The sequence below is a fragment of the Podarcis tiliguerta genome (assembly GCF_965153285.1).
Source record: "Podarcis tiliguerta genome assembly, chromosome: 6".
In the NCBI taxonomy this organism is placed as follows: Eukaryota; Metazoa; Chordata; class Lepidosauria; order Squamata; family Lacertidae; genus Podarcis; species Podarcis tiliguerta.
In genome coordinates this window covers 53,510,263-53,523,272 of record NC_139539.1, presented here as the reverse complement: position 1 = coordinate 53,523,272, position 13,010 = coordinate 53,510,263, and the positions used below count along the sequence as shown (strand labels likewise).

At 39.4% G+C, this 13,010-nt stretch overlaps 1 protein-coding gene across 2 annotated transcripts in view; it reads left to right on the top strand.

Annotated features, from left to right (window-relative positions):
• Positions 1-13,010, top strand: part of BEND5 (BEN domain containing 5) — a 706,924-nt gene that overhangs the window by 332,796 nt on the left and 361,118 nt on the right. For both annotated transcript variants that reach the window (XM_083447871.1, XM_083447875.1), the window contains exon 6: positions 12,804-12,843. In XM_083447871.1, the coding sequence (XP_083303997.1) occupies positions 12,804-12,843 (40 nt within the window). The remainder of the gene's footprint in view (positions 1-12,803; positions 12,844-13,010) is intronic.

Sequence of the window (13,010 nt, the reverse complement as noted above, 5' to 3'; positions counted from 1 at the left end):
TCCTGTGGGTCAAAGCAGGCTGCAGCTACAGGAGGAATAAAAATATATCAGAGACTCACTCCACAAGTACCTTCTATTGCTGGGCTCTGTTGGATCAAAGCCATTAGATTTTCTTTTGTGGTTATTTTGAGCACGTCATCATCCACACAGATTAGAAGCTACGCATGGAGTGAATAAATGTCATGACAAAATGGTACAAGGAAAGATTGCTCAATAGATTAATCCCTCAAAATTAAAAAGCAGGAACACTATGTAGCTGTGTTCCCTTTGAGGCATCCTGATTAACTGGATACATTGTTACCTTTTAGAGCAAATTACTGAAAGGAGGCTTGGAGAGATTGAACTAGCTGCCCCCTTTCTGTCAAGACACAAATGTTTGCTTCCTCCTTTTTCATTAAACAGTATCTACTGGGATCTGTTATTTTCCCATCTGTTTATTCCGTTTTGAATAATTTAAATAGAATGGAGATTTCTGTTTGACACATGCATATGATTTTCAGAAAGTTAAATGGTGACATCAAGATAGGTCAAATTAAAACCTGTCAGAAACCAAATGTACCAAATTCATGATGCAATTATTGAAGCGTGGAATATACACAGCCTTGTCAGTAGGCACTGGACACACAAACAGACCCCTTGAGACAAATGTTTTGATGGCCTTCATCTCAACAATGATGCCATTAAAATGGAAACACCAGGTAAGAAAGCAGGCTGATAGTGCTCAGGATGGAGCGAAACCTGATTTTGATGAAGATTTTGAATTTATTATAGGTACACAAAGGGTAAGTTGGCTGAATAGCACCCCAAAATTACAAAGAAAAATTGGGATGGGGAAAATAGGTATTACAGCTTTTAGTTAAAAAAATGGTTCAACAGACTGATTTTATAGCATGAGGCTCTTAATCTCACATAAGGCAAAAGATTTCTGCATTGCAGGGGTTGGACTAGATGTGGTCACTTCCAACTCTACAATTCTATAAAACTTGGCAGTGTATGAGAGGTTAGGATGAGTATGGTCCATACCACATTTGAGGTGGAAAGGATAATAAATGGTGTCTTATGAATGAGCTAAATGTGTGGTGATCAAGTTTGAGAAGTATGCTGATTTCTTACACAAATTTTGCTGGAGTAGTTTTGAAGGAAAAATTCTCTATTTATACTGTGTCCTTTTGGAAATCGTGCTAGGTCAAGGGGAACATCTAGTATGTGTCATTGCCCACGAATTGTGTAACATGTTTACAATTTTAAAGGCATTTTTTGTGGCCACTGTTATTAAATGGGGGTTTATAATAAAAGACCCTGCAAGTGCCTGTTGTGACAGAAGGTTATGTTCAGGGGAGAGGGATGAATGAAATGTTGAGTGAACGACAAGCAGAGAGGGTTGGTTGGAATATGACCATTAGTGTAGCTCTTTGAAGGACAGAAAAAACACTGGTGGGGAGAGGGACAGATGAGAGAGAGAGAGATGGAAATATTCACAGACTAGGCCTATCAGCCTTGAAGTGTTTACAGCTCAGGTAGTCAAGAGGTTAGAAATTACAGGTGTGAAAATATACTGGGTGAAGAAACCACAGGTGATAAGTAAAAAATAGTTTGTAAGGCAAGAGGGGAGGGGAAAATATAACTGAGATGCACTACAGCTGCATTCCTGACAGCATCTTTTGAAGGCACAGAAAAGCCTTCAAACTAAAATGGAGGGAAGGGAGATTTAGGGGTCAACTGTGTGGCTCTGTATGTGTACCTGCTGAATATCCTCTTTTTCGAGTGCAACCTGTAAGGTTAGGTATGACAATTGACCTAAACAAGAGCAACAACCACCTAGCCACCATGCTCCTGGACCTTTCACATTCATAGAAGGTGCAGAAATTTGCCTGGATGATTGCAAGGCACATGAACCTGCATAACCCCTTGCCCAGTGAACTAATTGTTACAGGTAGAGAAGTAGCGGCCTGTAAAAACAGGTAGAGAAGTAGCGGCCTGCAACCCCAATTTTGGGGGCCTAGTTAAGAAAAAATATTAGCAACCCTTATTTATAACTTCTTCTTAAAAAATGAGCTGGTTGTTACAGGCAGAAAGGCAGCCGGAGTCATTAGAGGTTTGCAGCCCATTAAACATAGGAGGCTGGTGCGAATAGGGGAAGTTGGCAACCCATATTTCCAGCCTTTCCCCCTTGTTTAAAAAAGGAGGCAACTGTTATAGGTAGAGAAGCAGTGGCAACCAGTAAAAGCTGAAACACTTTTAAAGAACTAATCACATGATGCGATACCATACAGTACCATATCAGTATTGCCTAAATAATGTCTGTTAACAGCTGTCTTTTCGCAGCATTTTGGGGAGTGAACACGAAAAGCCCTTAATACGACGTGTTAAACTGAAAGGTTTTTTGTTAATTGAATTTATCCATTGCCTCTGCTGTTCTTTCTGACAGCAGCAAAGTAAGAGATTAACAGAGTCATTCTAAACTTGAATTCTGCCAGCTGAATGGTTGTAGGTTTCAGCAGAAGTCCTGCTATAGAGGCTGAGGAGCAGATAAACTGTCTCCACACAAAAAATGTGGTGATACGCTGCTGGCATGGTTGTTCTGCAAGCAGAGATAAAGTGAAACAGGATGGATTTGAGGGCAGGATGTGGACAGCACAGGGTAGGAGCACACTCACACTGCACCAATGGTACCAGGAAATGGTGGGGGAACTGTGTGAATTTGAGCTAGCAATCTCCTGCTCTACATTGTGTGCACTTGCTGCTGCTTTTGCCTAGTTTGAAGGTGGCTTATTGTGAAATTTACTTGAGCTTGTTTGAAACCATAACCTCTGATTCATATATAATGATAAGCCAGGTTTTTGTTAAAAGTGTAACTAAATTTGCTAGAGCCCTCTTTCTGGCCATTTGGGAGAAGAGTTGGCCAGGGGAGGATGTGAGCCTAAGACTTTCAGCAGCCCTTTGCTGTTTGTGTTTATAGCACTACTAAACCATGGTTTCATAGCTCCTTTGTGGACAGGGAATTGTTCTAGGAATGTAATTTGATGGTTATTGTAGGCCTGAGGTTAGACATCTATGAGCCAAGGCACTTCAGTTGGTTCTTCCAGGTCCTCAGTTATGCTGGGTTTCTTCACAGGGTCCCAAGCCTCTTCCTCAGAGGAAGTCTTCTCAAAGTCTGGGTCAGGTGGGAACCGGACTGTTGGAAGCCATTTGGAATCCTACAACATTTGGAAGGCCATAGGTTCCCCTTCCCTATCTTAGAGTAGGAATGTCCTTAGAGTAGGAAAGTTATTTGAATGGCTTGACACTAATTTCCAACACAAGAAAAGGATTGCCCTACCCTGGCTTGAAGAAAACACCCAATTGGTATTAGATAAATTGATCTGTGTTTTTGGTTTGAAAATTGTGTAAACCTTATTTCTGCTATCAATAATACTCCCATAAACAAACAGTGGTTGATCAATATCCTATTACTGCTATAGGCAGATGCACTTTGTTTCTAATTAGAAATTCATTGAATTGCAAAGCCCACCTTCCCAACAAATCGTAGGCCCTAAATGTTAATAATTGCTTTCCCTAATCTATACTTTTTTCTGTCCGAATGCTTTTCCTGTTATTTAGTATTACTTAATATTACACAGAGGCTAAGTCTGACAACGAAGAAGCAGTTCTTCCAGGCTGAAGTTGTAATCCATATCCTATATAGATTCTTTTTTCCAATGTTAATAGCACCACATGTGGCCCTTATTGTTTTTATTCTGTTTATTCTTTCTTTGAAATAAATAGCTGTTTAACACAGATTTTATTAGCTCCTGCTGCTTATTTCTCACATTCAGGCCTAATTCTCTGTTTGTGGCACTAGGGTGATCTGTATTGGTATTATAGTAATTGATGTCACAAACACAGCAATAAGGCTATGACTTTGTAATTTTACCAAATAAAAACTCCAGGCCACAGGAAAATCTCCATGTTATATGTGCACCAAAACAAAGCTTTTCACATTTTTAAAGCAACTTCAGGAGGAGTAGAACTTCAGTTTGCACAGGCCTGCCAGATGGTTAAAGCTTGTTTCTAAATGGATGGCCTTGATTTTAACTGGTTCACACCTTTTTTTTAAAAATGATAGTAACTCAGTTCAGTTAATATTTGAGATCTCTTAAGGGAAGTAACATTTTTTATTGATCAAGTAGTATAGAGAGGAAGATACGGAAGGCATTTTACACATATTGAGTCCAATTGGGAAACTGAAATTCAATTTAGTTCATATTTAAAGGCGAACCTACCCAATTTTCACTTTTCAAAACAAGATGGGGGCTGAAACCAATCCATCCTTCAAAATTCACATTTATCCAAATTTAGCAATACCATTCTCTAGGGAAATAATGTGTATGAAATGCATATACTAGGGCAAACTGTACATAAGCTGCATATGCTAGTAAAAAAATAGCATACAAAAATGGGCAATGTAGGAGAAATTGTTCTGCAGGATAGATAAAATTGCATACAAACATGTGTTAGGAGAAAATCACATTAAAATGCTGGTGAATTTTCAAGACTTCAATTTTTATTTTTATTTACAAACTGATGAGGTAGTGTGGAGAGCTGAACTTTAGATTGGAAAAATGAGAAACAGAGAGACAAAAACTGACACATTCACCCATGCCCAGTGCTTTTTTCCAGGGAGTACAGCACAGGCACCTCTTTTTTGTTGTTGTTAAAAAGTGTGGCACTTACTGTAACAATTTCATGGTGACTACTGACACTTTTTTTTTTTTTTTTAAAGCACTACCCGTGCCTAGGTCCAATCTCATGACAGGAGTGTGCTTAGTCCTCTTGAAAACATCCATGCTTAGGGCTGCAGTCCTATACCTATGGCACATACCTGGGAGTAAACTCTGTTGTAATCAATGGAGCTTGCTTCTGAATAGATATACATAGGATTGTATTGTAACAGTGTCTTTCCCCCTGATATCAGTGGGAGTTCGTTAGCCTTCTCGAGACTGTGCCAACTCTGTAATGCAAGAGATGTAGAAACCTTACCTTCTACATTACCATCAGCATGAAATAGTCTTTCCCAAGATAATGCATCAGTTTAAATGCAATTACAACTCCAGTTTTAATATTTTCAAATATTGAATGATGCAATTAATCATACTCACCTGTTTTCCAAACACTTTGATTTCTGAATAACTGGACCACTATCCTACTCTAAATGAATAAAATGAGAGTCAGGATTACTAAACCACAGAGGTTACAGGGTAAAATCAGGTTTTCTTTCCCTTGATAAAGCAGGAATGGCCTCACAGTACATATTTAATCATGTAGCAAGAATCATTAGAAGAAGTGTGGCTTTCAAAGCCTTAAGAGCACAGTTTCTTGCTCTGTACTGCCTGTCTGAGAAAGAAAGTGTTGAATTTGATAGTGATATTTCTTTTCATTTAAGCTCCATCCATTATTCCTGGTAGTGGACTTGTAGGACTGTGCATTTATGTTTGAACTAAAAAAAACCCCCAGTCTTCCTTGGGGGAGTAAGTACCATTCAGATTTGAAAAGTCTGCTTTTATGATTTCCTATTCCCTTAATCATTTCTTTGCCAACCTGTACTTCCTCAGCTATTTTAATCTTTCTTCTTGAATTGATCTTGTAGCACCTGATACCTTTCAACACTTTTCACTGAACTGATTTCTAATTTGTCATATTGGAATCGATTTAAGTGTTTTCCCGTGCTCCTAACAAGTAGTAAGAGTCACCATATTCCTCCAGTTCAGGGTCATCACAGCAGAGGAAGCCTTTAAACATTTGCTACCGCTCTCAAGAGAAAAAAACACTGAAGAGTTTTCTCTTAATGTGCTTATGAGATAAATCAGATTACCACAGCTCCACATTCCACAATATGTCCAAAATTACTATTATTGCTTGAAAAACGTGCCTTGTGAATATTCAGGGCCTCCACCATGGTAATCATTCCCAGTTTGACCTCACTTCAGATATGCTGTCCCAGCCAAGGGGTTTCATAAATTGGATTTCTTCCATGTTGTTTATTTTTATCTTGACCTTACTGTTGGGTTGACCAGAAAAGAAAGTAGTCATATACAATGGATACATGGATGGTGAGTCTATGGCCCTTCAGATGTGGGACCAACTCCCTTCAGTCAAGAATGATGCAAGTTGTGTGATAAGAGTGATAAATTATTTTTCAACATTCCACCCTGAGCAAGTGGATGAAATTCTGAGCATGGGGAGACATCACTGGTTTTGCTGTTTGGCTGTTCTGAAAAACAATATCTCGTTCTTCAAATGGAAGCTGTTGTGTCACAAATTAGAATGCCTTTTTTAAAACAAAAACTTTATTGGGGGGATGAGTCGTTTCATAGGCATGCTAGTACATCCACTGGTTCAACCCTGGTTTTAACCCTGAATACTAAAACGTCTAAGACTACAGCCATATGGAAATAGCATCTTGAAATGTTCTATTGTATTTGTGGGCAGAAAAAGTAGGAGAGGACATTTCTCTTGTGGGGGAGTAATCCAACAATTTCTTGTGGGTTTGGGTGCCCACCAGTAGCAGCAGCAGCACAGCTTCTTATTTGTTCCTGAGTTTTTTTTAGTTGCTACTATTTTTGCTGCCATTGTAAATGGCAGGAGGAGCACCAGCTGTGTTGGCAGCCCAACCACAACCTTGCATCTGCCACAATGCCCTAGGTCTAGCATCCTTCTGGGGTATTGTGGGGGGGGGTGATGGCTGCCACCCCCCCCAATATGGTGGTGAATTTTCAAAAAAAATCTGCAAAGTGGTTTTTTGGGGGGTGAACAAAAGGAAAATGACTGAGAAATTTCAGCTCAACTTTAAGACCAACCTTCTGATGTGCAAAGTTTGCAAGTGTGAGCAGGGATGGAGGCAGAGTATAAGTAAAGAATGGGAGAAAGAGGAAATCTTTTCATTTTTATGTGCTTCCAAAACTCATTCATTGCCCAATTATTGCTTTCTACCTTGCTAATGGATATTATACACTAAGGAATTGGTGTTAAGAATCTTTATGATCAGGATTCATCCTGTCATCGGCCACACTGAGCCACATGGCTCAGATGGTGAGCTATACACCTCTTATCTGCTGCCTGCAGGGACAAATACTACCCTGGCTGGACAACTAGCCACTGGCACTACTGCCACCAATGATTCTTCCTTCCTCCCAGCTGCCACTCTTCCCTCCTACCTACCCACTGTTGCTGCTGCCCACAACCCAATCCTCTCTGGGGAGTCTATCTTATGCATTTCTCTGAGTGCACAGCCCTTCCTCAGAGTGATGCATTGTCGATGAGGTCACACCAGAGATTGCTATGCTGCCGCCATATTGCAATGATGCTATAAAGTGTCTGTTAGTTCATCTCTGATTTTAACATTTTTGTATGGTTTTTGTTGTATGGCTTTATGTATGATTGCTTCAAACCACTCTGAAATATTTTATGGATAGTGCTATATAAATAATTAAACAAACAAACAAACAAATAAATAACTAGTGCTGCTTTATGTATCTTTGCATTTTAAACTTAAAGTAACTTTAAACAGTATTTGCTGCCATCATGGCAAAGTGACAGTGGTGAAGGCACACTCTGGAGTGACTTCACCCATAGTGCCTTGCCTTGAGGAAAGACATCTTTCCCAAGCGAGGCATTGAGTTCACCCTGTGCTCCAATTTCTTATGCATCAGCAAAAGGGAAGCAATAAGAAAGAGCTGGGATTCTGCCACATGTAGAGTTTGACTTTTATATTGCATGTTTGTGCGAGCTTTGCCATTATACCATGGAAATAGCAGGATTGTATAGGGATAGTTTTGTTTCCATGCATGATACTCCCCCCCCATACCTTTGCAATAGTCATTAAACTACCCATATATGTTCTTTTGTATTATTCATATTGGCCTCTGCTTTTGAACCACGACTGGAAATACAAAGATATAGAAAGTGTATAGGAAGATGACTGACCAGATGCTTCTGGAAATTCACAAAAGCTCCTACGGAGAGTGTTCACATTTTATTGGAGTCCACCTACACACCTGCATTATTGATAATAAAATCCACACAAAGTAATAGGCATGGGTAGTTGAGTTTTACTAAGATCCCTGCCAAGTGTCAACAAGATGAGTGGCACATTTTATCATGATCCGATGATACATTTGCAACTAATAATAGAGGGCAAAGGAAGTATGAGATTGTGCTGTATGGAGGGGTTAGTTGAAAGAATTTATTATTTAGTGCTTGAGTGTGATAACTTTTTATGTTTTTAATTATCAGATTATCTGCTTTAAAAGGAACAGAAATAGCATTTTTGTCTTGATCAGAGGGTATATCCAAATTGTACTGCAGGGTGTTGCGGCACTCCAACTAAGGAATATCCAATCAGAGAAAAAATGTAGAAACTTCATCAAGAGAACTTAATTTCTCCGAGTTTGATAGCTTAACATTTTGAGGAAAACATGCCACACTTCCTTGTCTGGATCAAGAACTGATTGCAGTCAGATGTACCGTAATTTGATGATGGTGTTAATGAGGAAACAGTTCTAGGTATCACTAGGTATCTTTGTACTGGGCTTCTTTTCACAAAATGTATGATAAAGGAAGGAACTGAACAATCTGTGGTACCTTTACACGTGGGTAGTGACAGGTGGGTAATGTACCAAGAAGAAATAAGAGTGGTGCAGGAGAACATCTTGCAGATAATCTAGCCTTAAATGAATTAGTTAATTTACACAAAAAATAATTCCTTCTTTGCACTCTTCCAACTCACCCTGAGTTAATTAAGGTTAGAATTAAATAGAAAAAAGTCAGCAAATATCTCCAAGGGCATCAATACTAAGGAAAAGAAGTAAGTGCTGAGAGAGAGAAAGAGAGGGAATATATGCCAGTATAAAAGGTTAAAAGAACGCTGAAAGTTTAAAGTCTTAAGTCAGGAAAAGTTAGTGAAGAAGTAAGCAATGAAGAAATTTTAAGGTCAGCTTAGAATTGCAATTTAGAACTATTCAGCAACAAATCTAATAAAGACAGTTTTAGAGTCTAATAAAAGTTTGGCTACCATACTGAAATGAACAGTGCTTGATGGCATGCGTTGGTGGGTTGTGTCTGTATAATGGGTTCAACTCATATATTCTGAGGGGTTAGAACAGCTCAACATTCTGGCTCAATTGGAGAAAGGTGGCTCCCGTGGTAGTAGAAAGATAAATTGAAGTGTTGAGGAGATTTGTTTTAGTTTTTGTTCTAAATGCTGGTTCATATCGAATGAGGATAAAAAATATATATATGATACAATGTGAATTATTTTGGTTCTAAAAATGTCCCTTTGTTAAAGGCAACCACCTAATTTTCCACATGATAAGAGTCTGCGGGTGTCATATCGTAGCCCATATAACTCATTATGATTAAAAAATAGTTCAGTTCTTTCTTAATAGGTATATTTTGGTTTAGGAATGTATTTGTAAGAAGAAGTCAGACAGCTTGGCATCTTATGAATCTGGCCTCCCACCCCAAGGTATCTTGGGTTTAAATATTGTTTAAACCCTGAGTCCTGCAGTGGGAGGGGACCTGTTGGAAGACATAGAAAAAGGCTGACCTAAGTAAACCAATGCTCAGAGTTGTCCACAATGCTCTTCTTGTACAATAACACTCCCAAGGAAACAGGAGATGGCCAACCTTGCACCATTAGTGCCATTTCATGGACATGAATTATATCTTATGTTCAGTTGCAAGTAGGAACTAAACACACTTGACTGTCAGTAAAGTTCATATACCATCAAATGAATTGCATTCAGCATTTCGACTGCACAGACATAAGTTTCAATCTTTTAGATGAGGCCTTGAAAGAGCAAGATTTTGGGAAAGGCAAACTTTTCAGTTTAGTGTTCATGCAGGCGTGCTTCCATTTTCAAGGACTTCCAAGTGTCACCAAAAGAATAGAGACAGCGTAATGATGAGAATTAGATTAGAAGTGGATCAATAGGCCTGACAATAAATGAAAGCAACACAGACATTATTGAGCAGATTAGGAGAGATAAATTAAAGTGGACAGTATATTCTGCAATGCCAGTGCTACACAAATGTTGGACGAAGAGAGTTTAGAAGAATAACAACTATTAGGAAGTGTAAGGAAAAAGAAGTAAATGGCTGTAACATTTGAATGATGAAGGGGGGAAAACTCTCTGTGCTGTAGTGAATGTCAAACGAATGCTGGATGCACCAAAATAAATGAATTGTCAATGTGAATAGCACTAGTACTTTCTTATAATTTAGTTACCTACCATTGATGGGTGACGAGTACACAGTGACATGCTTAAATATTAAAATAATTATAAGATAACTTGTTCAGAACATACTTTGTCTAAACACCTTTGTTAGTGATTCTGCGAACCAGAAATATGAGGATTTGCAAAACTTTTTAAACAAAAAACTATATGTATGTGAGATCTGCAGAAATAAGGCTTATCTTTTCAGAGCTCATTCATTGTTCTACTGTGAGTTCCAGATCCATACTGCTCATGTTTCAAATTCATTGTACTGTTTTTATAATGTTTCGCCTGAGCCAACCTATTCTGAACAAATTCTGTAAATGGTTTTGGACAGGTAAGCTCACCTTTCAGATGTGTGGGTAGATCATCACATCACAGTGACATTTGCACTCTTAAGTACACAATTATACAAATATGCTTGGAATTCATATCAAATATATGCAAGCAAAGCCAATATTGCAGCTTCTTAACCAAGATATCAAAACTGTATTTTAGTCAGTATTTTAGTGGAAGAGGATAAAATATTGTAGGAATTTCTACTTTCCCTAATCACAGTACAGCTCCAATGCCAATTTGAAGAAATCACATTCATTCACTTATACTGATGAAGTTACAGGTAGGTAGTTGTGTTGATCTGCTGTAATCAAAACAAAATAAAAAAATTCCTTCCAGTAGCACCTTAGAGACCAACTAAGTCTCTAAGGTGCTACTGGAAGGAATTTTTTTATTCTACAGATGACGACAGTGGAAAGTTTCCAAGTGATTTGACTAGAGAGCAGTGGACTTCAAAGTGTGTTCCTACAACCCTGGGCGGCTTGCAAACTGTTACTTATTTCTCCTTCATCTGACATTTGCCCCAGCAAGGGGGAGTAGGGGACATTTTAGGGCAGTTTGTCAATTTGCTAGGGATGCCAAACAGGTAAGCCACCATGCCTTGCTGGTGGCCAAGGCAAACCGAGAGGCCCTGTAGAACAAATATGCCCCACTCCAATTATTAGGTTTTAAGAGTACATAGCACCATGACTGTGAAATCAATGTGGAAAGGGTTCCCTGAATGTAGGATATCTGAAATACACTGAACCGTCTAACCAAGTTTTGGAAAACTGTATCTCAGAAAAGCATTGAAGCAATTCTTGCTTTTACTCACTGAAAATTTGTGCATATATTTCCTGAATCCAAGGGCTGACATTTTCAGAGGTGATGTGAGAACAGTTTCCATGTGGTTGAATTCCACACCTCTCTAGCACCATGTGACTTAGTTCCTGCCCTCTTTTCTCCTCCAAGCTTTCCCAGTTGGATGACTAGGTCTCTGCTGTTTGGTGTCTGTTTTTTATTGTTTCTTAACACTAAACACTACTGTTTTAATTTATTATGTTTTGTACATTGCCTTGAGATATATATGTGAAAGGTGATTGATTGATTGATATATGTCAGGGAACTGCCATCAGCTCAGGGGCGAGAGGGGAAAAGCCGGATGGATTACAGAGAGCCCCCAAAGATAGTGGGAAGCAGCTCCTCCTCCGCGGAGGAGAGTAACCACGCCTCCAGTGGAGAGGAACTTCAGGGCTCAGAGGAGGCAAGGCGGTGCCAGCACACCTTGCCTGGGCAAAGCAGGGAGGAGAGAGGTCCTCCGTTAGCCAGGCCTTCCCTGCGCAGTAAGCTTCCCTGCCGAGAGAGGAGGCGCAGACTGGGCGTCAACAAACTACTCTGCTGGGGAAGGTTTAAGGACCGCCCACTCACAGATTCTGCCAACAAATAAGCCAGCCACGGGAGAGTGGCGCTCTGCACAGAGAAAGTTTATTCTGGCATCAAAAGCAAGGCTTCACAGCTGATCAGGGAGGCATTTGCCTACTTGCTCTCGAGCAACCCCTTGGTACCCTAACAGTATATGTTGCCAGAATGGTAATGGGAGCCATGCAAAGGTAACTTCAATGCTGTTCTGGTCATGAAGTGGGCCTCAGTGTTTATAGTTCTGCTTCCTTGTTCTCTGTATTGTTTTCCTGCAAGTGCTGGTATTGTGTCCAATGGCATGAAGCTTCTGGAAGGATAGTTACAGGATCAGTTATTTGTGGTAACAACAAAGCCCTTGATTATCCAAGGCCTCTTTCTCTCACTTTTAATTAACTTCTATCTCATTTACTCCTCCACTGTGAAAATAAGGTGTTGTTTTATTTTTATAAAAAAACCAAGGATGCTAATTTGTGCCACAGAATCCTGCACATCGGTACCAAACTTTAAATCATATAATATCCTTTGCCGATGTGTTAAATGCTTCCTTGGTTTGACAAAGGTTGTTAAATCTAAGCAGACATGCATATGTGCATTTTTACCACTAAATTAATTACCAACACTCTAAAAGAGTGCAAGAGAGAAGGCATTCACAGGGCTGGGCACGGTGCACATGGCTTCCATCCAAAAGAATAACATTGAGCCATGTAAGTCATAATTAATTCTATTGCAAATGTCAGAACACTTGCTTGGCATGTCTAAGCTGACCTACGAAAATTAGTCATCTTTCAGCAACTCCTTTTATCATTTGTTTTTCAGCAACAGCGGCAACTTGACCTCTTGACTATAACCAACCCTGGTGAGTAAGCCACAAGGCTCAGCTCTTTTTATGTTTTCTTAAAGAGATGGTTGTCTGAATGTGTCTCTTTCTCCCCTCCCTGACATGCAAAATGAAAAACACTGTTCACCAGAAAATCTTTAACATAATAACAACTGACAGCTATATTGTGCTTGGTAAAGCCGCGG